This window comes from Kryptolebias marmoratus, linkage group LG17 (assembly GCF_001649575.2).
Source record: "Kryptolebias marmoratus isolate JLee-2015 linkage group LG17, ASM164957v2, whole genome shotgun sequence".
Taxonomy (NCBI): domain Eukaryota; kingdom Metazoa; phylum Chordata; class Actinopteri; order Cyprinodontiformes; family Rivulidae; genus Kryptolebias; species Kryptolebias marmoratus.
This window is the reverse complement of record NC_051446.1, coordinates 20,030,226-20,056,655: the sequence shown is the minus strand read 5'-3', so window position 1 is coordinate 20,056,655 and position 26,430 is coordinate 20,030,226. Positions and strand designations below refer to the sequence as shown.

At 41.9% G+C, this 26,430-nt stretch overlaps 1 protein-coding gene across 1 annotated transcript; it reads right to left on the bottom strand.

Moving 5' to 3' along the window:
- Positions 1-221: 221 nt before the first annotated feature.
- LOC108246879 (phospholysine phosphohistidine inorganic pyrophosphate phosphatase) lies at positions 222-26,183 on the bottom strand. The gene is made up of 7 exons (XM_017434638.3): positions 26,048-26,183; positions 25,644-25,831; positions 24,939-25,092; positions 24,778-24,841; positions 24,598-24,690; positions 22,873-22,964; positions 222-3,325 (listed from the first exon to the last, which is right to left on the bottom strand). Exons 1-7 carry the CDS (start codon positions 26,176-26,178, stop codon positions 3,229-3,231), a joined length of 819 nt encoding a protein of 272 aa, XP_017290127.1. The 5' UTR covers positions 26,179-26,183; the 3' UTR covers positions 222-3,228.
- Between the last annotated feature and the right edge of the window lie 247 nt (positions 26,184-26,430).

The following is a 26,430-nucleotide window of genomic DNA, read 5'->3' as shown; positions in this document are numbered from 1 at the left end:
AAAGCAGAATGATGATGAGTTGTTGAAAACTTGTGTCTTAGATCTCACAGATACTGAAAAAAAAAAACAGTAAAAGCCAAGGGAATTATTTGAGAGCAGTCAAAAACGTATTTAATAGCTCCATGCAAGGCCAAGGGGCAGTAATACAACAGACAAAACACTGATTCAACGTGTAGGCTGAGTGCCAGCAGTACCAGCTGCTAACACTTTGCCACGGACATTAATATTTATTAACAAACCTGAAATGAGACAATCAGCTCACAGTTTCATAACGCTCCACAGCAACGTATCACCTGTAATTTCCCAATAGCACTCAAGCTTGTGTCAGCTAATGGTGAAATGAACCAGAGAGACCTCGGTCAATCACTTGGCAGTGGAGCGTTTTGTTCTCGTTGAATTTATTTGGTACGACGAAACCCCGGAGGGGGGGATTACTTAGATTCTGCATTAGAAACTTCCACTTCATAAAGGCCAACGGTGATCGAGCTGGCACACTGATGTCCCTCCTAATCGTTTTATTTAAACTTGGCCTTAAAGGAGTAGTTGTTTTTTGAAGTGATGTTGTTGTAATAGTACGGAGTGGAGCAACGTACAAACTGGGTGATGTAAAACTGCTGGTGTCAAAGTGTAAATAATAGAAATGTTGCGCTTAAACGGTTCTGTACGACATTTTGCCTGATATATCTATGTAATAACATATAGATGAGTTTACTGCAACTTCCACTCATCACTAACAGCCCAGATAGCAAAATAAAGCAACTTATTAAAGAAAACAACATGCAGAGTGTGAGCGATACCTTCTCAGATTCAGTGTATGACACATCGAGCCACCATGGGCATCGTTTGTCCAATCTGGTGTCGCTCTACAGTCATAGAGCTCAGAGTATGGAGAATAGGACAGAAGTCTTTGTCCAGGCCAGGCTAATTGTTTTTATTGTTTTTCAGCCTTACAAAACAACTTGTTTTAAATAACGTCATACCACTGAGAAAGAACGCTACATGAGCTCATATTACATCCGTACACTTTTTAACGGGACGCTGTTCGTTTAGTTTGTCGAGGTTTTCTCAAACGAACGACGTCGACGTTGCTACGCACATTTCTGCTACGTGACAGAGGTGCTGAGGTCGTTGACAGACACCAACATTTGTTGGGTGTTGTTCAGTTGAGAAAACAACAACTAAACAAGCGTGTCATGCAAACGCCCAGATGTTTAATATTAACCAATGTAGCATGCTTTCCCACCGGTGTGGCGTTTTCAAAATAATTTGTTTTATAAGGAGTCCTTAGCCATTAGCCTAGCCTGTTCTCCAAACTCTGCTCCATGACAGATGTCACGGCTAACAAGGTGTTAATTACTGATAGCTATGTGACAGGACATCACTTCAGAAATGGCCGGGCTATCCCTTTAAACAATCCTCAGCAGAGGTGGCTTGAAGTCAAATAAACAAAGATAAGCAGTTGTAGATTTGTGATTCTTCAGCCCGGTGATTGAGGGGCTGCTTCATTTTTGTTTACAGAGGGGGAAACCTGAGCTGGAGCGGCTGCAAAATTCATCACGCCGGCTGCGTTCTGCATTTATCATCTCTCAAAACAACTCACTTCCCATTTCTAGAGGTTTGTTATTGTAAAACAAAAGCTGCCCCGATATGAAATCCAGTTCAAACCAGAGCCAAGGCTAAATTTCCACTTCCCCGGTTGCTTTGAGACCCGAAGGCCTTCAGCGAAAATGACTCAGACAAATTCAGGAAGAAGCCACACATTTTTACAGACTAATCAAGCAGCTTTATTTATAACCAAACATCTGTGCATTATTTGTGTTTCCCCAACAGAAAAACGGGTTACGACTATTAAAGGGATAGTTCAGTTCATTAGAAGGGTTCTATGGGAAAGATTACGAACAGTTAATATCCTATCGCTGCAAATCTTTGAATGACCTCAGTTTAAAAAAAAAAAAAAGTTTATTTTTGACCATACTGATGAGCTAATAGCTAGTTTGAGCGGAGCCTAAACCAAAGTGGACTGCTGCTAGGGCTGCGAGATTAATCAGACTTGTAGTTTCAATTTCAATTTTTGCTCTAAATGATCTCAAAAACAGCATAATCAACAAATTAATCAAAATACTTCTGCTTTCATCTTGTCCTGCCTCCTGAATGAGCTGCGGCAGGCCAAAATGGGAGATTTTCAGCACTTTACCAAGCATTGTAGGTTCAGTTGAACTGAAACTTTTTCCTATGTATTTTTTTGTAATTTCTCAATAATCATGAAATTTTGGATATTTTCACAAACCCATCATAAAAGGCACCATCCTAAAGAATGAAACAGCAAAATAAAAACAAAAAAGAAATTAAGAAATAAATACAGATTTTATGGGTTCTATAATATAATACAACTGTACTGTAAAGGTACTCTTCAAAAGCTCAGTTTTTCATTGTGCTGAAAGACTCATATCATATATCCTGCAGCAATGTTCCCCAGATTCTTTGCTCTGGTGGGAAAAAGTGGAAGCATGCAAAATAACGTGAGGTCGAGAAGACTGTGTTCTCATGAACCTCTATTATTATTAATTTTTTTAAAAATTGGAGTAGTTTTAAAACGGCAGCAATTCACTTCGGTCTTAGCCCAGCTGGCACTAGCCGTTAGCTCGTCAGTCCGGTCAGATTTAGACTCCACTTCTCCAGCCTGAGGTTGTTCAAAGAGATATCTACAACAGGTAAGATACCAACTGCTCACAGCCTTTCCACGGAACCCCGCTTCAAAATATCTGAACTCTCACTCGACGCCATGTTCGATTACAGCCCAGCTTCTACGTACGTACTCTCCCACAGTAGCTCTCTGTAGCGCACACTGCATTACTTTCCCCATCCAACTGTCAATCTGCAGCTGGTTACAGGCATATTCATGTCAGTTTGAGGTATCCTATCTATGCCAATCATGTACTGACAAATGCGCAGCGCAGCTCTGAAGCATTTGCGGCTCTCCAGAGTGAATTTCACTAGAGTTGGTTTAACACTATGTGGGGCAGCAGGTGGCTGATCCTCTGCCATGTTTGACAGCGACGCGAGCGGTGACAGTTTACAGAAGATGCTCAGTTTACAATTAGATTTGACAGTTTTTGTGCAATTACCTCGTTCTATATGAACCAGTGCTTTAACGAGCTACATGTTGATACTACTGGGCGATACCGAGCCTGTATCCCATTGGGTCCTCGGGGTCCGTTTCTTCTTGATTCAGTGCCCCCTCTGACTAAGAATCACATCCACAGCCTGAGCGAGGTTGTCCGCCGTGCCGTCAGCTATCACCGTTGGGTGCCTCTCATCACTCGGCCTGCAGGATGAGAAGCAAAACCATAAGAAGCAAAACAAAACAGCATTTTGATTCTGCAGACGTACAATTCAAGCCGTCTCAGTTAGCTTTTGAGGAAACATTTGTTAATGATTCACAAACAGTGCAATAAAAAATTAAGGTTTGCCAATAAATGACTGCTGAGTTGCGATCCTCGCGGTTAAAAAGGTATCTATGCAGCTGCCTGCCAAAAGCCAGTGCAGGTTTCTGATTTTTATCACCAGCTGCAACACAGCGTTCCAGGCTCAATTATTTCTGTAATTTTATGCAACAGAAACACAAACAGGCTGAGGCAAGTTATTAAAAAAACAAAACAAAACAAAAACAAAAAAAAACCCCATCAGATTATATAAATGAAAGTGAACAAATTTTTGTTTGGGGTTTAAAATTATGTTGCGAATGCCAGAGGCAGGAACTTGATTAAAGGTAGGAGCAAAACAAAATTCCATGCATAATAAGAGACCAATTTGTCCAGCAATGTGACACGTGGGCTCTTTTTACGCCGGTCAAAAAAAAGCCGCTAACACCAACTGACAACTGGCTACTGAGTGCAGTGGGAAAGTATTTAATTAGTATTCAGTCCAGATCAAGTGACTCAGCAGCAGTTGGGGGTATTTATCAGCTCGAGCTCGGGCTCCAATCAGCATCGATGGGAACACAACACCAGGGTGCCAATACCGCTTTTCAATGAGGTCGTTGCACCGGGGGCTGCAATAGTGGGCCGGGTTTTCCCTTCCTTTCGCATGTTTAGCGACCCAAAATCTTCAAATGAAAATTTTAATTTTGCTACTTTTAGCTTAAACAATTCAGTTTCAACACTCAGTATTCATTCACCCTGCCTTTCTGCAGAAAAAGCAATTTCTATAGATTTTCTTATTTGTTTCTCGGTTCCTGTGACATAACACATCTTCCAGAGCCCCACATTATTATACCGCCTCCACCGTGTTTTATTTTTGGCAGTATGGTCTTCTGATGGGACTCCTTGTCCACAAAATATTACCTAAAAAAGGATGTCTCAACTAGAAAGGTTCCAGCTGATAATTTTGTTTTTTTTTTAAACGCGTTTGAAAAAGACAGATTATCTAAACAACTCAGGACCAATCTTCTTGATGTTTTGATCTTTTCCTTTACCACATTTATTGAGGTAATGTGGTAGGGTCTTGCTTGATAAGTTATTTTACTCTTTTGTCATTGATGATGTATTTGAATACAGCTTAAGTTCTTTAAACAATAAAACAAGCAAAAAAGGACAAACTGGCCAATGTTCCATCCATATTTTTGTTTCGACTTGGGTAAATTGTGGGAAAGCAGCTCAAAGCCAGCCGTGCCCACCTCTGACTGCTGCCTTTGTTTGGCTCAGAGCCCACTGATGGACGCAGATATGGCTGTTTAATCAGCTGGTAGGGGAAATGTAATCCATTTGGTGTGGCACCAGGCCCGGGTCGGCATGCAGCACCCTTTTCCTCCCCATCACATCAAAAGATGTGGACGCCCCCTTCATTCATCCGCAGGACTGCCCAGGAGTCCCGCTCGTTTATGAAGTGGAGCCTATAGATCACCCCCCCCGGCTGCCTGGACCAGGCTCTGTGTGCTGCCTCTGTTCCTCAGTCTCGGACTGGAGCTCCAGATGGGGACTCTTTATCTGGCCTTGGGAATGCAGCACACACACCGCCATTAATCCTGCCTTCCGCGAGCTCCGCAAGAGGACCATGGCAAATATTTGTGAGCCGCCCAAGTGCAGCGACAGAAAGAAGAGGCCTGGGGGGTGGTGGTGGGGCGGAGAGGCGTTGAATACTGAAGCCACTTTGAATGCGGTAGAAGCGGTGCCATGTGTTTACGCATGTCTGTCAGCTGCCAGCGCTTGGGTTATGTGAGCTGCTCCGCTAATGGTCGGGGTGTTATGTCTCCTGCGCTGGATTACTCCCGCACCCTTTTTCTGCCCGAGGACCGACCGAGTTCACACACATGTACGCAGAGGCACGAACTCCCAAGCAATAAGTCACATGGCTCTTAAGTTTCAAGAAGAGACTCCTCCAACCGCACCGTCTCTCCTACCTGTTGCACGTTTAAGCCTCCTTTTTGCTTGCACGTCCGTGTGCATTCATTTCGCTGCTTTCCTAACACGGCCATGAATAATGAAGGGGCAACCGGGTCAATGTGACCATGCAAAATTCAGCACAATGCATCTAATGTTACCGGTGAGGTAATCTGCGGCCCATTGCGTGTCCTTCAGGTCAGCGCAATATCAATACACATAAAGGAGAGCTGGTCCAGACTCCGAGATTGGCTGACACCGCGAGCGTTTCTGTGGGGATGAGGTCAGCCATGAGGTAGGAGGTGGGCGGCAGCCAACAAATTTCTGTACAACACAACTGCTTCCATGTTGAAGGAGCAAAGTGCTTTAAATTAAGACATCATCAAAGAGGTTAGGACTGTGTTCGGGTGGAAGGACTAGAAAAAGGAGTAAAGATTTCTGATGCACTAAAATTTAATAAGTTACATAAAAAGCTAAATTGTTTTTACTTTTTTTTTCAGTAATTGTAATCTGCAACATTCAAAGTTGCCGTTTCAGTAGCAGGGAATCCTGTGAGCATAAGATTCAGCACGTCTGTCATATCAGAACGAGCTGTTCATTTTAAATGAGGACTTCTCTTCCATTCAGAAGATATATCAATTTTCAATCGATGAGTTAAACTAAAAGCTTCACTTATTAGTTTGAACAACAAGTTTTAACCTCAAGTTTTCAACATTTACAACAACTTAAACCAAACATAATATTCCTGAAGTGAACACAATATTCTATTTTTTATATTGTATTACTTTGGAAGCTTTATTCTAAATATAAAAGCCACCAACCCCACAAAAAGCAGAACTAAGCCCTTCAGTTTGCTGTATTGCAGTGGTGTCCAATCCTGGTCTTGGAGGGCCACTATCCTGCAGGTTTTAGATGTTTCCCCTGCTCTTCAGCAGGTTTTCAAGTTCTGCAGGAGCCTGTTAATCACTCAGTCATTCAAATCAGTGTTAAAATAGAGAAACACCTAAAACATGCAGGACAGTGGCCCTCCAGGACCAGGATTGGACACCACTGCTATTTTGCATCCAGAAAGGAACTTTAACTTTTTTTATTTTTTATTTTTTTGTATCTTCTAGAATAAGGGGCTGGTTGGTTGCTATTTAGAACTTTTTTAGTCAAAGTTATCTTTCTTGCATACAAATTGATGTTTAGATATTTTGCCTTTTGTTTTTCTTAAATAAAAAACATCTCGATTGACCAGTCAGATGGTGAACTTCATAAAGAAACCTCGTGCAAGTCTGCACCCGTATCTGAACTTTGATGAGCAAACAAATTCCACACAGGAAGAAACAGTGGAGATGTTTAACCATACTTGTTTCGGTTTTAGTCAGAAGCACGACTTACCCAAAACTGTTGCTCTCTGTTCTGACAAAACCTGCTCAGCACTGAAGGGTTTGCTCTTATTTCAGAAGATGATGTCGACCGGCTTTTGAATTTCTGATTTAAATTCAAAATTTAGATTTTAGAGAAGTACAGACTTCTCATTCTTTAAAATGGAAAGATTTATAATACTCCCCCTCTTGTAAAAACTTTTAAATGGAGGACAGTCAGTATAGTCAAGAAAAAGTTAATTTTATTCACAGAACAAAACCATCCTAGAGCAACTGAGACAGTGGATGAAACTGGTCTGAAACTTGAATGCAACATCTGATAGAAAGGTACTGTTCAGGCTCTTTAAAACTTGGACATACTTTTTCGTGAGTACACCGGGCCTCCGTGACAGATAGAGGATAAGAATGAAGAATGACTCATAAACCAAGTACAAGTGTGTGAACGTCAGCTGGGCTTCAGAGGTACTCAAAGAAGAAGAAAAGAAATCACACAAAATTAAGGGAAACAAGATCCTTTAACCATGTGATATGAGAATAACCTGATCTTTGTTCGGCTGGGATACATTAGCAAGGCAACCGACCACAGGGTGAAAACCCTGAAATCCTTCCCATAAGTTACTGCTTCACCCACAGGAACACGGACAAAGACTCACAGCACAGAGGGGGAAACAAAACCGCCACTTATCGTATGTCCAATATCGAACTAGACTTTTTCTCTTAAGCTGTTCGCCTGGTTTTGCTGAGCAGGCGTTTTTGCCCGACAGAGCAGATGGAGCAGATATGGAGCCCGAATGAGGGTAGACATACGGAGGCTCAACCAACAGTGCGTGACTTGCAGTGTTGCTAAGGTGTGAAGGCAGTAATGTGCAGAGCAAACGCTTAAAAGAAGGGGTAGAAACAGTCTGCTTTCCGACAGACTGAAGTTGGCGTGTGAAATATGTTTTTCAGGACGCTTTGACATAAATTTAAAAGCCTAATTTAGACATTATGAAAAGATAACCAAAAATTATGACTAGAAACAGGAAGTCATTTAAAAATACAAGTGCTGGTGGTTGTGTGACAAGTTTTTATCCCCTTCATATAAATGTAGGATATAAAGAGACTCGGAAATAGACACCAGCTCCCCCCAAGAAGCAGGTAAAGGAAATGGATGGACGGATGGTCCAGATCTGCCCATCTTCATTTTAAAAGTGTACTCCGGTAGAGTAAATCATAAACGAGGGGGTGGCTGTCAAGGTTAGTACGATGTGGGTGGAGGCAGGCAGTGTAATAATGTGCCTGGTCTAGAAATTGCTTTTGCAAGATGTGCACATGAAAATAGGCCATGATTTGCAAAACTTGGCCTCATGGCTCACTGGTTACAAAGACTCAAGTGAACTGTTAAATGCAGTCTCACCAAATTCAAATTTTTTGCGTCTTTGCGCGACCAACTAGTCTCCATCTGTCCCAACCCAGTGAGATACTTACTGCCTTTAGACAAATCTGTCTGAAAGGCGTAGAGTTAGATGAACAACTACAAGCTTGGTTTGACCAACGTTTTTGCTGATCACTAAACCGTGAGACAACTGAACTTTTATTATTCTCGCCTCGTCTGCGGGCCATCAGTTGGACTGAGAATGAGTAAAAGTGAGCTGCCAAACGTCCTGGAGATGGGCGCTGATCTTTACCAATTTTCTTTGCAAGCTGTTGCCATCAGTTCCAGAGAATCTGCGTGAAATGTTACGATCAGTAAAGGTGCACAAATAGGATGCACCAAATCCATTAGTGTGTTGTAACTGGGTGTTCTGTTCTTATCAAAGCTGATTGGATGCCCAGCTGATAGATCCCCCAGAATATAGCAAAGAGTCGTTTTTAAATGAATGTAGATTAAAACAGTTTCTCACTGAATAAAAAAAGTCAGTTGTTAGCAGGTGTTGGTGGAGGTTTTGATCCGATTGCATCACACTGCCGAGACTTTTAAAACTTTTAAAAAGTTTAGATCAAATGCTCTAAATTCCACCTACAAATGAGTCCCTCTAAAATAACTCATGCAAACAACAACAAATGTGGTTCTTATCAGGCTGAAGTGAACATTTGTTAGCAATGAAAGAGGCTGGGCAATCAGTGCTGACTTTAAAGTAGTAATTCACTGGGAACAAACTCCAAAGAGGGCAGCTCATTTCGGTCCAAATTACACATACTCAGGTTAAAGCAAGAGCATTTCACAAGTCCAATTACAGGTTTGGCATTCCTCAAAGGACTGCATATCACCTGACGCCTTCCATGTCAGAGTTTTAGACTAAGATCATCTTATTTTGAGAAATGACAGCGTTATAGCCATTTTGGTTAAACCTTGAAAATAACATGATGGATAATCTCATGCAATACCTCAAATTATCTGTTGGTGCTTAAAATATATGTTGTCTCAGCTACTACCACACCAGATTTTAGCTCAAGATCTGCAAAATTCAGAGGTGAAGCCGTTTATCTGTAGATCAAGGTCAATTAGCGGTGGTGGCCATCTTGAATTGGACTGACTTCAAAAGTAATCAGATTTTAGATGTACATCCAATGATTACCTTCTTCCGAAAGTAATCATTTTCTGAAAAGTTTGACTAAAACACTCACACAAGCAAAAACACTCCGCCTTCATCTTCAGTGGAAAGCCATAAAAAAATTGGATCAAAAACAGGAGCCTCACACCAAGGACACCACTTTCACAAATACAAAAAAAAAGCAAGCCTGAAATAAACAAAACTACATCACTGTAAATATTTAATCATCAAGCTGTCAGTTGGCCACACATATGGAATCGTATTCATGAGAACTGAGACCAGCAGTCCCTCAGCTCGTTCCTTTGTGTAGTTTTTCCAGTCCAAACTAGCGATCCTGTAAAGGGAAGGATAGTATTTTCTCTACAAAGCGACCTTCACAACCCGGGAGGGAACATGACTTGATAACTCTCGCCTTTGTGTTCGCCCAGGCCTTGTGGGCGACATCAGATGCGAACACCGGATAAAGCTTTTCTGCTCCAACCCCGAGGCTGAGGGGTGAAGGTGTGCGGCTGCTTTTGTTCCTCTCCGCTCAGTGCAGATGCAGGAGTCATGGCCTCCAGGGTGAGAGTGTGATCACAGTTTGACTCGTAGCGGTATAAATAAAAAGGTCACAAGAGTGACTGATTGTGTGTGATAATCCTCTTTCTAAAAATAAAAAAAAGTGGTGTCAAAGGGCAAAAGAAGAGATTCAAAGCTGAGATTCAAAGTGGTTTTATTCTGACTCTTCTATCTGATATTTATATATTTTTTAACAAACACAAGATAAGACCTATAAAATAATACAGCTGCAGATTCCCATCCTACAGGCATGTTATGGCAACAGAAATCATAGATAGTGACCGGGAGATTTTACATTTCGGGAGAAGCTTTATCACTTCATCCTACTAAGGTTTGTGTAATGTTGACTCACTATTAGCAAACAGCTGCAGAGTGGTTTTCACACTTTACCCCAGATTAACCGTTCTCTTCGGTTGAGCTGGACACTAAAGGGGATTCCCTGGGCGCAGTCACGATTCCTCATCCTGTTCTGTTGCTCGTCTGAAAACCTGCGAGCGCAAGTTGTGAGAAAGACGGACTGAGAAAACGGTCTAAAACCACCCGCTGGAAACTTTCAGCTCTTCCCAACAACAAACATATCAGAGGCTGAACAAACAGGACATAAACCACCAGACTTTCGCCATACAAGGCCATTATCTACACTTTAAAAGGTTTCTTATTTGTTTGACCAAATCTTTTAAAAAGCTGAAGGCCTAGGAGTCAATCCAAGCCTGCCATCTGTGGGCCTTAGAGCTTTAATTCTCTTTCTATGACATGGGTGGAAAAGTACTGTCGAGGAGCTCTGAGGCTGAGGCTCAGCCGGCTCTTTTGTCTAGTCGTGGGAGTCTAGTCTCTCAGTGAAGGGGAAAAAAAAAAAGCTTAGGTTAATTATTAATATCTGATTAACTTCTAACACATGGCAGGCTTTAGAGAAGCCTCCAAGCAGAGGAAACTGTCCCCCCAGGGTGGTGTGGGATGGTAGGCCAGGCATGGGTCTCATCATGTTTTATAACCTCCTTGTGCTTTTTCTTCTGCACACCAACCAAAAGGTGTGGATTCAGTTTAGTACATATGTGACCTGTGCTGAAAAATGAGTCAGAATGAGCCCAGGCTGCAGTGCAAGAAACATGAAAATATTGATTTTTGCTGTAATTAGGATCTGCATAAAAAGGAGTTCATAAAGACACCATCTTCCAATCCCAGTACCTAAAATAGCACAACATCGTCCAAATCTATCTTTAAATTAAGTTTTCCAACGGGTACGTCTTCAGAAAAAATCCTTTTAATTTCCTTTGAAATCGACCATTTTTCTGTACCAGCTGCTAACCTCAACCAGTGATGTTGTCGGGCGGTGCCGTTCAAAATTAAACACTCTAATCATCAATAATTAATCAAAATATTAAGTGAACAGTCAGAGTGTGTGGGACCAGGTGGTAAAGAAAAATCCACCAGGAGTGAGCAGGAAAATTTGAAACATAAAGGCAAGAAGAATAGAAATCCAAAGGAAAAATAAAAAAAAAGAGAAAGTGTATTGAGAGTGGGTCTTAAGCAAAGCATGCAGGATCCCCGAATCCTGTCCAGCACTGATTATGTTTACATTCTTTACAAAGTTGCTCATTTTATTATACAAAAGGGATGAAAGCATGAAATAAATGTAAGACCGTGAGGGCGTCTGACTGGGAAACGCTGCCTTTGAGCAGATAAAATGTAATCCTGTGTTTTTGGTTAGACAAACAATAAGAATTTTTTTTTTTTTAAGTTCCTACGTGCTTAAAGGGTTTACTCATTTGTAAACATTTAAACTCGTGTAATTCCATTGCAGTGATGAGGATGTTAAAACCAACAACCAATCCACCCATCTCAGGAAACAGAAAGATAAGGTCAGGACACGCAGCCAGGGACGAAACACAAAAAACAAAAACCCTGTTATTTGTGTGTTATCTGTTTAATAAGAGGGAAATCCAGCAGTGAAAGAATAGAATCCTTATGCGACCCGTGTTTTCCCGTTTACCATGCAAATATTTTACTAACACTTTGCTGCTGACATAGAAAGGAGACGCACAGAACTGTTTGCACCTGGCAGGCATCCACGTGGCGATTTCCATGTTTAATAAAATGTACTACGAAACGCGAGTTCTTGACTTTCAACTTACTTTATTATCATATACGCAAAACTTTCCATTCGTTTCATTAAATACCCGGCTGTGGTTCATGAGATATTGTGCTAAGCTTGGGCGATATTCATGCATACATTACGTGAGTACACAAAAGGTGTCCCTGCGTGTTTATGCGTCGTTTAACATGTGCACCTAAGAGTTAAAGTGATGCTGTGGCAGCAAACCGGCCTAAATGACACATTCAGAAACACTGTGGCTGTTGAGCTGACAATTTTCTGACAAGTTCACAGCCAGAATGGAGACGAGCGCATCGGCGATAACTTCACTTCCTTCCCACACAGACTAAACTAATGTGCTAATGGTGGTTAAGAGGACAGGGTGTGGAGTTGCACTCTTCTGCTAGATGTCTGCATTCTTGCCTACAGAGAAAAAAAAAAAAAAAAGACGACTTCACAAAGATCAACACTGAGCAAATCTGTGGTAAAAGCATGAGTCAGACCGAACTTGCAAAGGCATGACTGCACATTAAATCCAGTTCTGCGTAAATACGAAGGACTGAAGGCTTTAGAGGGATGGGATTGTTTAGGTGAAACGTGCAAGAAAGCAGTAAAAACAGCGGGTAGAAGTATGCCGCAGACACAAGCTCACACTTGAAACCATGTGCGCTCTCGGAGCCAGCGATGGCGCGGGACACCAGAGGAGGCCTGAAAGATAAGCTCGGCTGAAATACAGTCTGCACCTGAGAGCAAACCCCGGAGCAGTTCTCAGCTTGTAAAGGAGGATTAAGCTGCAAACACAGCCGTGCACAGAAGACACGGCCACTCGGTCGAGACCCGGTGTCACAGATCTGCGCAGAACAAAGCCCGTCAATAATCTCCGCCGGCTTGGGTTCTACCGGGTTCACTAGAAAGGAGATCTGATAGGTTGTTTATGTTGGATGGGAAGAGCGTCAGCTTTCTGCATCACGTACAACTCCTTTTAGTTCAATCAATTTAGGCTGTAGGTTTATTCTGGATGGTAAATTAAATCAGACAATTACAAAGTCAGAGCCTCAAACTATGAACTACCAGAAATGCTCTCTTTGATTGGCTGATAGGAGATCTTTGAGAAACATCTTTCATGTCTTTGCTACATTGGATTTTTCCTAATGAGGGGGGGTACTATGGTTTGTTTTTTTTACGTTTCAACATTTATGTCAGTTATGTCTCAGTTGGCTGTGGCAGCCATCTTGAATTGTGTTGGTTCCAAAGGTTAATCAGCTTTGGAGGTACGTCCAATGGGTACTTTCTGAACATTTAACATTATCTATCCAGTGGTTTTTTTTAAATACTTAAAGGCAAACAATCTGTCAGCACAGAATATGTTTTGGGGATCAACCCCAGCTACTACCACACCAAATTATAAGTCAATCTCTGTACAGCATTGTAGCCATTTTTGTGTTTTTTGAAAGTCAGTTGGTCATTTTTCAGCGACCCATCGCGACACTGAGCCACAACCCCTCGACAGACCTGCTGGTTCTGGTGACTGATCATAGGTGTTCGCAGCAGTTATGCTGATAGCTTTCCAGATTTGCATAGTGACCATCTGGTGGGAATTATGTTCTAACCGATGTTATTCATTCACAAAACTGCAGCTGTGCACATGTGCGTGTTTTCACCCGAGTACAACAGCTTCATTGATAAGGTGTGCATTTTACCCTCTGGACTTTATAAGACATGTCACACAACTCGCAGGATTCAAACTAAGATTACTGACATAAAATCTGAATAGCGTACAGATGTGAACTGCTGGGAAAAATGTAGCCCTCTTTAAGGAGCAACATTTAGTTCAGAATATTTTCAAGACTTGCATCTTGTTCTGATTTAGAAATGGAAAATTCACGACTTCAAAAGTCACCATACGTTTTTGACTAAAACAAGGATAAATTTAGATGGTGCTGGTCTATCATTCTTTTTAACTTGAGAGAGGATCCAAACTATGACTAATAACAAAACAATACCTAATCACTGCAGCAGTAACTTAGTATTAACTTATTATGACCTGATGTGCTCTTGATGTCTTCCAATTTCCAGCTCAAGTGCAAGAAATTAATTATCTATGGAAACCACTGCGCTTTAACGATAACGGTTTATTACATTTTCGTGTCAAGACAAGTGACAGAGAAGGAAAACAGTCTCATTTCAATCAATTATTGTACTTCAAGTCAAAAATATCATTATGTTTTAGTTTAGTAGCATCGGTTTGAACCTCAAAGATAGCTAAACATGCCACCGGAAGTAAATTTAAAAAAAAAGAGAAATGGCTGCAAATAAATTCCAAATCTTTAATGTTAGACATCACCCACGCTTCAAATTAAAAATTAAAAGAAAGAACACCACAAAAAAGTTACCTGAAGTTTAAAAGTTACTTATTGACAACTATTTTTTTGTGCAACCCTGTGCACCAATTTAGCATTAGCTCACGTCCACAAGTCGACAGAGTGGCTGTTCTGACTGACATGGTGACATGTGACAGTATGAAGTGGAAAATTTAATTAAATTAAAACTAAACAAATAAGTTAAATAAATGTAATTCTCCTATTATAGATTAATTCAGATGGGTGAATGAGCCACAAACCACAGTAAAACTGCACCCCAACCAAGTTTCGAAAAAATTAAATTAACCAAGCTATGCAAATATATGTTAATGTGAGATGGTGATTTTTTTTTTTTCCTCTAAATAACTTAGCAAAACATTCGTTACCACAAGACACAAACTTCTGCTAAGCTGCAAAACACAAAGGAGAGTTGCAGCACTCCATGTGGACGACATGGTGGTGGCTCTGCTGTTGTTTGTAGTCACATATGGCTCCTAATGATTTTACTGCTGAAAGATGAACGATTCAACCAAATGCATTAAAACGCACCGCTCCAAATTACATCTTATAGTTACGCAATGATGCTATGAAAGCAAAAGCAAAAACATGAATTGTATTAAAAGGCTAGCACTCCTTGAAATAATGCATATCACCCGAGGCTGGAAAATAAAGTTATGTGCAAAAATCGCAGAGTATGTGTTGGGAATGACTCTCAGCTACTTCCTTATCGAATTTAAGCTCAGTATCTGTTAAATTGTCTGAGTTGGAGATACTTTGGTGTTGACTATTCTCGATTAGCTGTGGCGTCAGTCTTGAATGGGGGTCGACTCCAACAGTTAATGAGTTGTACATGTCCATCTAATGATGTCTTTTTGCGAGTTTCGTTAAAATCTGTCCAGCGATTTGTGAGCTATTTTGGTAACAGACAGACTGATGTGCACACAGACACTGGCAAAAACATTACAGTCCACCTTCACCTTCCCGTGGCGGCGCAATAAAGAAAGCTTGATTCCAGAAATGCTTCGCTAAGTGCCTGCCTAATGAAATTTGGGTAATTCTCCATGTTAATTACCCTAAAAACAAACTTTTTAAGATGTAGAATAATCTAAAATATGCTAATGTTTTTATCTTGTTTCATCAAATACTTGATGCCTTTTTGGAAAAATCAGAACAGTATGGTTAAGCAGTGTGTGACTCAATCCCGCCACGATGAAACAGCTGAAGGAAAACTAATCTTCAGGGTAATCGTGTGACCTCTGACCCCCCACTGCAGAGCTGGTTTCCTGTTGCGTGCCTCAGTGACGGCCGCAGACGGAGAGGGCACAATCCAGGGTGCGGTTTCGGTAAACTGGTTTATGGTTTTGTCTCATCGGGGACCGGCTCCCTCCCGAGAGCTTTAATCTGGCCCCGGCTGCTCGTTTCCCAACATTCCCATCAGCCACCGAGCGGCGACCAGAGGGGGAGGTTTCCAGCGTCAACCTTTTGGACGACGGCTGCCGCTGTGCGAAAATGTTTGCCGTGCACTCTCTGCCAGAATCGAACAGGAATCCAGCGTGACTCATCACCGACACGGTTTTCTCAGGAAAACATTAACTATATGAGTTTATGCAAGTCGGCGTTTGATTTTCAACAGATTTGGCACACAGAGACGCAGCGGCAGCAGCAGCTTTACAAACGGAGCTTAAAGGGGCAGGATGACGTGAAGGCGCTTTTCTAGAGCTTCAGAGCCTCCCAGTTCTGCACTGGTGCAGTTCCGTGAAGATAAGAGAACAGAGACAAAGAGCACAGGACCAACTGTGGTCGCAGACGGTGGGAGATCCCTATTCTAAACAGAGAACACATACAAGAAGCCACAAGACTGAACAAACAAGGACGGTGGCGTTAAAATGTTCAACATCCCACAGTTTGGCTAATAAGGCAGAGACATACAGTACTGACGGGCTCATTCTTTGTGAAAATGTTGCCAATATGAAAGCTTTTCTGCCTTTTGCTGTGTTGCCACAAAAATGTAACAATCCAGAAACACCAGCCCCACTATCTGTACTTATTCATGTGTTCATATTAGCAACAGATCCAACATGCAATGTGGAAAGAGTCAGACTCCAGTCACTCATCTTTTGCAGTTCTTGGTTGTGACATCTTCCATTTCCAAAAAAAAAAAACACCAATAGCTCAGATTTTTTGAAGTTGGGTTCAGTTGAAAGGTTATTAACAGTCAATATCTAACTGGTTCCAGATAACTTTTTTGATAAGAGTTTAACCTTGACCGGACTGACAAGCTAAAGGCTACTAAAACATGGTCATGTGGATTCCTACCTTCTTAAAACTAATTTCAAAAATGTTCACGGCGATTCACGTGAACTCTGTTCAGTAAATCTTTACATTGCTTTCAAGTTCACATGTTGTGATCCTGGACGAGCCCCCCAATTTGTTCTGCACTGGCTCAAATGCCGAAACAAAAACTGGGAGAGATGCAGCATTGAAGGCAAAAATGTTATGGTTTGATGACAAAAATACTTAAATACACAAAACAACAACAACAAAAAAAGACCTGTGGCAGCCAGAATCAGTAGAGAAGGTTGTCGAAATAGAAACAGAAATAGAAATACCCTTATGAGGCATTTGATGTCTGGACAAAAATCAAACGAGACTGGAAGAAGAGCAGGATATCAGATAGAAGCAGACTGTCACATCCACATAGAATCCAGTGGCCTGAAGCTCAAACAGCAGCAGCTAGCTGTAGCACTTTCAAAACAGCCTGGGACACTTCTGGCTGGAATTTCCGATTTCTTCAAGAATAACTATGTGGTGCAAAAATGGGATTGTTGTTCAAAGAGTTATGCACAACAGGGAAGATATTAATTGTTCATAACCTTTCCATAGCACCCCACTTCCAAGGATCTGAACTATCCCTGTAAAAGATGTGTGTCTGTTGTTTATGCTTATATTTAATCAAGTGGTAAAAACTCAAACGGCTGCTGGTCGGGCTTCATGTAGGCTGGCAATCATTTCCCCAAAACAATCTTCAACTACCAACTTCTACGACGAATAAATGTCAATCTGACTGAACTCTTTTAGTTAGTTTTTCTCTACAGACATTGTTACATAACACGGCTCTTGAATGGGGGAAAAAAAACAAACAAAAACAAAACAATGCATCGAGATTTGTCGGACCTTAAACGTTTAACCAGTTCCTAAAGCATGCGGCTGCAGGCCTGAAAGGTTAGACAAAGGTTGAACACGGAGCGCAACGTGCAGCTTTCTACACACCCCGTCTAATTTCCAGCCACTTTTTCCAGTGGTAGGCCCCCAGTTTGAAAACCTGTTCTACATTAAAGAGCAAAGGCCTCTCTGGCTCCACTCAAGCCGTACCGACTTCAGCTCATTATTTAGGAACCGGGGGAAAGCTGAGCGCTCGCAGAACTCCTCTGTTACAATTATCCCCGCATTGTGCCTGCAGTCCAACAGCCATTACTGCTGAGGCCTGTAATCTCACTTCACTCCGTTCTCTCCTAAATTGAATCACCAGCAGCAATAAGAACATACAGTGTAACATTATACTATTGTGCATGAAACTTTGTGAGCCCTTTAATTATTATGCTCTAAAATAGGAGCGCATATGAGCAGCTATAAAAAAACCCTGTCTCGTTTAATTTGGTTGTTTTTAAGATAATAAAAGCAAACAGCATAAAGTTTATTCTAAACCAAACACTATTAACTATGTAAATGATGATTCAGCATTCACACTACTGCGTTTCCTGTTTTCGACTTTTCCCGTGTTCTTTTGCAACCCAAATGCTTCTGCACGCTTTGTGCCGTTTTAGCCATTCATATAATCAGAACGTCCGGGTCATTCAGGGAGATGGGTGCTGTGAATTTTACTTTTCAAAACTATTTAACTTTACTTAACATTCCTTCAAAAACACTGTTCTCTTTTAAATCTGCTTCAGCATTCTTGCACTAGTCTTCTTATGCTACTTTCAGCTAGCCCTTTGCTACTTTAGCTTTAACCTAGTCTTTTGCTCTTTTAGCTAACCTCCTACTCGTTGAGCTTTTAGCTAGCTTTCTGCTACTTTTAGATATCATTTTGCCACTTTTAGCTAGCCTTTTGCTTCTTTAGCTGACCTTTAGCTGTTTTAGCTTGCCTTTTTCTGCATTAGCTTTTAGCTACTCCTTTACTCTTTTAGCTTACCTCCTTCTAGTTGAGCTTTTAGCTAGCTTTCTGCTACTTTTAGATATAATTTTGCCACATTTAGCTAGCCTTTTGTTTCTCTTAGCTAGCAATTTGCTACTTTTAGCTTTCAGCTAGCCTTTTCCTTCTCACAGCTTTTAGCAAGCATTTTGCAACTTTTAGCTAGCCATGTGCTTTTATTAGCTTTTAGCTGGTGGTTTGCTCTTTTTAGCTTTCGGCTCCTTCAGTAAAGCCCTTCAGCTGTCTCTAAAGCTGTCTCTGCACTTTCACAGAAGATGCAGTTCTTCTAGTTTGTCTTCAAGTTGTCAAATCTCAACCATAATCAGACCAAAACACTTCCTCTACAAGCTGAAGCACATTTCTGACTCCTCCTACTCAGAGCAACCAGCAGACAAGGAAGGTTTCTTAATCTGACAGATTAGATCAGTCCTAATGTGTTTAATAGAAGCCGATAAGAGTTGATTAATCGGACATTTTGCTCTCTTTCCCTTTCTGTTTTGTCACTGGGCCTGGGGGGATTTGAAGCGGTCTTTTTTCCGAGCCTGATGGGAACTGGAGGCCTGCGCAGCATCTGGTTGACTTGGAAACAGCTGTGTTTTCACAGATCTGACTGAAGGTTTATAGCTACTCAAAGCAGGCCAGGGTTCACTCGGGCTGTTTGGCTAAACAATGTTTAATCTCACGTCTCTGCGCAAATTTAGGGTCCCACTGAAACACTATTAATGTCACAGTTACTCTTCTTCTTTTCTTTTTTTTTTTGGTCAGACACTGTGTATACTCAGGAGGATCGTTCAGGTCGTTTGAAGCGGGTTTCCGAACAGCTAATATCTTACATGTTGTAGACGGGACTTCTAACAGCCTCACTTTGGAAAAGTTGAGTTTAATTCTGACCAGACTGATGAGCTCAGGTTAATCTAAATAGGGCCAAGACCAAAGTGGACCGCTCCCATCTTAAAACTCCAACCTAAACTACGTCACACAAGTTCAAGAGATGGACATTTTAAACAAATTACCACCGGCATGAATTCTGCAGCTATTTACAGAAAATACTGCGGTCATTTAAAAGCGCAAACAGTTTGAGAAGCAAGCTGAAGCACTTCCAGCAGGAAAATCCTAATGTTTCTACCAGGATAACAATTTTTAAATCCACTACAAATCTTTTAAGACTGGAGATGTTTTAGTAGGAAATTATCTTGACGCTGCTTGGACTAGCTGTTAGCTCCTCGGTCCAGTCAGAATTAATTTATTCCTTCATTTTCCCCGTTACACTGGTCCAGCGGATAAACGTGGAGGGGAACGCCCGTGCTCTGGGAGGAAAGATGAGCTCACCTACAGTCGTAGCTGCCACTTTTTAATCCTTTCAAAATAAAATGCAACAGCAGAAACGAACTCTGAAACAATGAGTTATCTTTTTTTTTTTTTTTTTTTTTTTTTAGGAGGGCGTCATAAGGGTCACGTTAATTGTAATTATCCCGTTTTACTGGACTTCTAATCATCTAAAACCACTGCCCATCCCTACTCTCTCCAGCAGGTAAGAGGTTAACTGTTCAGGGAAATGACACTTCAGATGTCTTCAAGTTTACCCTTTTAGCTCCGATCCTGACAAAGGTTAAAATAAATCAAAAACAACGAGTCTGTAAGTCTGTTTAGTTCCCACTCTCACACAAATATGATGACTCAGACCCATGAAAGGAGTCAACAAAGAAATAAATTCAAAGCACAAACGTTTAACTCGAGTTCAACTCGAACACCTTGAACGCTGGACTCAAAAATCCTAGTTTTCGGTTTGACGAATGCAGCAGCGTACTTTTACGATGCTAAACCGCCGCAGCTGTGAGACAACATGTCACACAACCCAAAACTGATTGCACAAATGTTCCTTTTTGCTGCTCCTCGGCTCCAATCCAGCTGCTTGCTCCTCAAAAAGGAGCACGTAGTTTAATCGGCCTTATCCTGTGTTTAGCCGAGCGTGTCAGACGTTATTCAGGGACGGAGAGCCCACCGAAAAGCCCGACGGTGTAACGGGAACCACATGGGTCGGGCTAACTACGCTGGGAATTTGCATTCGGAATGGTCCCGGCCTCCAAGTCTTGCGCCGCGGAAAGGTTGAAACGCAATGCAGACGTTTGGCGCGGACACGAAGACATTACCCACGCGTGCACGTACACGTCGGCCGAGCTGAGAGTCAACACACGCCCGCGTGTTCCTGCTCACGCAGACGGCACGAACGGGAGGACCGACGCTGCAGCAGGTTGCTCTGTAATGTCCAGGTCAGGTGAGCGAAACCTGCGGTTCACGCAGTGCAGCACCGAGCCCTTCCGCTTCACACCTCGTCAAAACAAAACGCTGCCGTCACTCAGGACGACTGAGGCGAGGTGTTGGTGCACACTCAGCGCTGTTCCACCAGAGACTCCCTTTTGGTCCAGATTTGATTACGCTGCTGCTGCTGCTGTGGTTTTAGCTCAGCTTAGACTGAAAACAAACAAATCCAACAAACTTTTAATTATACGAGGTGTTATTCAGCCTGAACCGGGGCCAAAGTCTTTATTTTTGCCTGCCGGATTTAAATTGTTCAGGGTCCAAAACTCCTTTGGCTCAGTATCAGCTACAACTCATAAAGAAGGGTTTTTTTGTTTTGTTGTTGTTGTTGTTCAGTAAGTATAATACTTACTGGGAGTATTCCATTCTGAGCAAATTTGCACAACTGCTGCAGTTTGCAGAGTCATGGCTAAAAGTAGACTATCAGGATTATTTGCAACAACAAGAACAAAAAAACTGTTTACAGTTAAAGGCAAAACATTCCTTCAAGGAATGCACATCACCGCCTTTTACGCCGGAGTTTTAGCCTAAATTACGTTACGTTGAGAAATGATGGGAGTTGTAGCAGTTTTGGTCAAGCTGTAAAAATAACATACAACATCACAAGATGGGACACTCAGAGTACGTGTTGTGAATGACTCCCACCTACCACCGCGTCACATTTCAGCTCAATATCTGTAAAACTGACTGAGTTACAGCCATTTCTGTGCTGGCGAATATGGATTAGCTGTGGCAACCATTATGAATTGTGTTGGCTCCAAAGTTAAATCAGTTGTGGAGCTACATCCAATGATCAACTTCTGAAGGTTTCATTAAAATCAAACCAGTGGTTCATGAGATATTTTGCTAACAGACGAACAGGGGCTGACTCCGACAATGAATGCTAAAGTTTCAAGCAAAGATCTTGCACAACGAGTAGCACTTTGAGCATGACGTGTGACTGACTCTCAGCTATTGCCACACCAAACTCCATTATAATATCTGTGAAAATCACCGAATTATAGCAATTTTTGTGGCTTTTAAGGCCAGTTGACTGTGGCAGCCATTTTGAATTGTGTCGACTCCAAATATTAATCAGTTATGGATGCACATCTGATGATCAATTTCTGAAAATTTCATTACAATTTGTCCAGTGATTTGTGAAATATTTTGCTAACAGACACACACAAAGACCCGGGCCTTCGCCTTCATCCCTCTCCCTGTGCATTATAAATGCCTTGGAGTTGAATGCAACATTTACACTGAGAATTTTGGATGCAATTTAAGCATATTTATATTAACTTAATTATATTGCTGTAAGCAAGAGACCTATAATAAACGTTCCACTGCGGTTTCCCAACGATCTGTGCATCACAAGTACAAGAAAGAAAAAAAAAAAAGATTTAAGATTCTTGTTTCATACCCATGAAAACTTCCTAAGTGTACAAATAAAACCTAAGGGTATTAAATCCAGAAAAACTAATTCAACCCAGCAGGATTTCTCATCTCAGACACGCTTCACCCGGTCTGGATGACATAATGTGACGCTCCAGAACAGCCCCTCGTTTAATCCGGGTTACTTTTCTGTTTCCTTCGAGCCATAAAGTACCTCGTACATCTTCAAAAATAACCCTTATTTTCCTGCAGTGACAACAAGGATCTCCCACTAATCTCCAGATTTCGGACCATAAATCGTTCGGTGGCTCTGAGCCTGTGGTCAACGTGGGGGAAAAGGAAGAAGCTATTTTTGGCAGCGTCTCAAACAAACAAATCTGGGAGATTTAAGAATGGGGGCGGCTGGTTCACAGGGAGCTTTCGCGGTGGGAACTTGGACATGGAAATATGCTGTAAGTGCGCCCTCTTGTGGTCAAAAAACAGATCGCAACACAAAGCTAAAAAAAAAAAAACAAACTGAAGTGCATTTTCTTACATTTTTACCAACTTAAAGCTTCCGAAAGCAGGTCATCCTTTTTGCAATAAATGATTTCTACACTTTAGAGGGACAGATAACCCCAAATTAAGGTAAAAAGGAGGTGGAACCTGGGAAGTTTGAGCAACATTTGTGTGGGTGAAATCAAGACTTCACTGACCTGTATTTGCCGGTCCTGACTTGAACACCTTTCATGCCACAAAACTGAGCTCCTCCCACGTCGTTTACGAGATCATCCCCGATCATCAGAGCCTGAAATTGAGGAACAAGAACAGGGAGGACATTAGTTTAATACTGGGAGTGCTAAATTCAGCACACTTCCTCCGCTGGTTGCACAACACCGTTCCATCGATATGCAGCTGCAATGTGACTCAAACTAATGAATTACGTCTATATTGAATCAAAACCAGCAGTGAATCGTCTTGTTGGTTCTGTCTTCATCAGTACATCCAGTTAGGATTCTTTTAATACACGATGACACATTTGTGAGGTGAAAAACTACCGGACGCCAGGGGACATAGAGCTGGGAGTAAATCAGGCTGGAGGGGCGCAGCATCTACAGGGCGTGTGCCGTGTAAAACCTCGGATCATGAATGAGATATCCATTCCAGAGAGTATTCACATGACCTCCTGTAAAGAATGAGAGGAATGATAGCGGTCTGTACGGGGGAGGTTTGATGGAGTGAATCAGCATGGAATTTCAACACAAACGGAAAAAAAAAAAAAAGTTCAGAAGCAGAGTTTGATTATCTCCACGTCTGGCTTAAAAGGAAAGATATCCACTGAATGGAATGAGGTTCAGGCTGAGAAAAGCCCGACTTTTATCAGTGCCAGCTGCCAGGTTTAAAGACACGGCACAGATGGGGTCCACTGACCGGGGAACGGATGCCAAACACGTGTTCCGACAACAGATCGTCCAGGCAAACTCAGAGCTGATCTTTGTCTGTTCTCAGCACATCTGAAACAAGGCGAGGCGGGGGCGTGAAGGTAGGTGGTGAAGATAAGAAACGGCTGGAGAAGTTTGCAACCAATTAGCCTAATTATCAACAGGTCAGTAAGAGGACCGGGTTTAAAAAATGAGCGTTTTAGTGAGGCTGAACCTGTCAGAAGCAAAGATGGGCGGAGCTTCGCCAGTCTGCAAAAAAATAATAACAGCGGAACAATTTCAGAAAAATGTTCCTCAACGGAAATTTCCATCATCTTGTCCCGGATCCTATCTTTTTTTTTTTTTTTTAAATGCGCTTTCTTTTGCACTTTCTGACTGCTTCTAATTTCAAATGGACTGAGGCAAAGAGGAAAACTGTTCAGTGGTCAGACGATTTAAAATGTTCCTTTGGAAACCACGGACGCCATGTCCTCCATACTAAAGAGGAGAGGCCTAGTATCAGCGCACAGTCCAAAAGCCTGCCTCTCTGATGGTATGGGGGTGCATTAGTGACCCTGGCATGGGCAGCTTCCACATCTGGATCAATGCAGAAAAAGCACAGACATGTTTCAGAACAACCATCTTTGTAAACGGTGCAGCTGTCTGATTTTAACAGACCTTTTTACAAATTATATAAAGATGTGGTTATTTTAGTTTGATATTCATGTTTCTTGACTTCCTGCTATTGTGTTTCCTTTTGATTTTTTTTTTACCCCTTTAATTGTTGCAGCTAAACACCAAACTACCGACACAAGACTTATTTTATACGTAAGACTTGACAGGAGTAGGAACCGTTTCTGGTGCATAAAAACAAACAGCTCGGTGGTTTGAATGAGAAAAGATGGGAAAACTTTCTATTTAACCTGTTTGATTGGTAACTTCATCGCTTAGACTAACTGACAAAAATCCACATAATACATCTGCAAATGATGAATCTCCATGCAGTTTACTATAACGTACCTGGTGCGGTTTAAGCCCCATGTCGTTCAGAACACTCTGGAAGAACGTCGGGGACGGCTTCCCAATTACTTCAGCCTTTAAATCACAAGCATACTAGAGGGAAAAATAATACAAATAAAGTTCATACAGAATGAAAGTTGGTTCTTCTCGACCAAATCTCAGTGCAAATGATGAATCTACCTCAAGAGCTTTCATGTAAACACCAACATCTAACTTCAACCCATCCGTCTCCTTGTAATACCTCCTAAAAAACAAGAAGGAAGTCGTGAAAATCTGATCCTGGTTTACTTTTAAATGGATTACTTGGGGGGGTGGAGGTGAAGGTGGAAGGGGACGAATACCCTTGGCCAAGAGAGAACAGCACTGGCTTCTCCAGGCCGATCAGGACCCGAAACGCCTCGTTCAGGTTCTGGTAGGAGAAGTGTTCAGCCGCGTCTCCAATGATCACACAGTTTGGGTCGGTCTTGTCGACGCCGTCAAACTCCGGGAGAAGTCCTGAGAAAACAGACAAAAGAGAAAATTGTCACTTTAAAGAAATCCGGCAACCTTGTGTTTTCTTTGTCTACCTTTGCAAACATTTCACAAACCCCCAATGCCAAAAAGAAGTTGGGCAAAATGTAAATAAGTAAAAGAAAACCAGAAAGCAACGACTTCTGAGTCTCATGAAGCCATATTTCCGTCACACAGGAACACAGTAAACATATCGAAGGTTTCAGCTAAGAAATGGAACCATTTTGGAGGAAAGAAAGAAGCTCATTTTGAAATTTATGGCAGCAATATATCTTTTAGGCACAGTTTTTGGCAGACTGGTGAACCTCTGCCCATCTTTACTTCTGACAGATTCAGCCTCTCTAAAATACTCTTTTTACGCTCGGTCGTCTTACTGACCTGTGGCCAACTTGTTGCAAAATGCTCCTCTAGGTGTTTCCATAACAGATCACTAACAACTCATGTTTACTTTAAGAAGCATTTAGGTGCATCCACTGATGGAAAGAGATATCAAAGTGCCACAGACTGCTTGTTCCCAGGTCTCAGTGAAGCATTACCTTCATGTACCAGCAGGTGGGGACGTAAGCCCCTCTGCTTGAGAACAGAGATGGCTGCAGGCGCAGGAGGGAAGACCTCGGACACAGAAATGTCGAACCCCAACCTTCGGAGTTTGGCGACGAACTTTTCTCTGGTCGCCTGCGTCTCATTGGTGCAGAAGCGCAGCTGCAGGTCCGACGCTTTAAGCCTAAAGTAATGAAGTTAGGAGGTCAGACCGAGGTTGCAGCATATGTTCTCACATTGGTCACATCACGAGCCATCATGCATGCATCCAGGAAGCCACTGGCTGTCAAAGAACAGGACCGAACCCACCTGTGCGTCCTCCAGAGTCTTCACTCGAGTCCCTGCAAACTTAACTTTTCCACCCTGAACAAACTACGTGACAAACTTTTCCCCCCCTCACCTTTTCACAGCCTCCACCGAGCCGGAAATAGCAACTCCGTCGCCCTCCCCGCTGTCGTACAGGACTCCACACAAGTCCAAAATGACACCTTTCAAACTCTTCGCACAGCCCGGCCAGCCCGTGTCAGCCATGGCGGGAAATGCTCTCAGCTGCGCATGCGCGCAACTGTAGCGTCCTCACCGTGTATAGAGTCATGGGAGTGCCATGAAAAAAGAAAACACGAAACGCAAATAATTTATGTAAAAAAAGAGTAATACATATTTATATATGACGTGCATGTAAAAATTGAAAATGTGTTTAAATAAAATTAATATACAAACTAATTAAAATGATGAATACTAAAATACAAAAACTTTTAAATTATGTAAACATTAAATAAAACC

What these genes read in the sequence shown, in the direction of transcription:
- LOC108246879 (XM_017434638.3), bottom strand. Translation starts at nt 26,178, where the DNA reads ATGGCTGACACGGGCTGGCCGGGCTGTGCGAAGAGTTTGAAAGGTGTC. An exon ending in CCACCTGCTGGTACATGAAG is followed by an intron (nt 25,093 to 25,643) that starts GTAATGCTTCAC and finishes CTGTTTTCTCAG; the next exon opens with GACTTCTCCCGGAGTTTGAC. An exon ending in CTGTTCTCTCTTGGCCAAGG is followed by an intron (nt 24,842 to 24,938) that starts GTATTCGTCCCC and finishes CTTGTTTTTTAG; the next exon opens with GAGGTATTACAAGGAGACGG.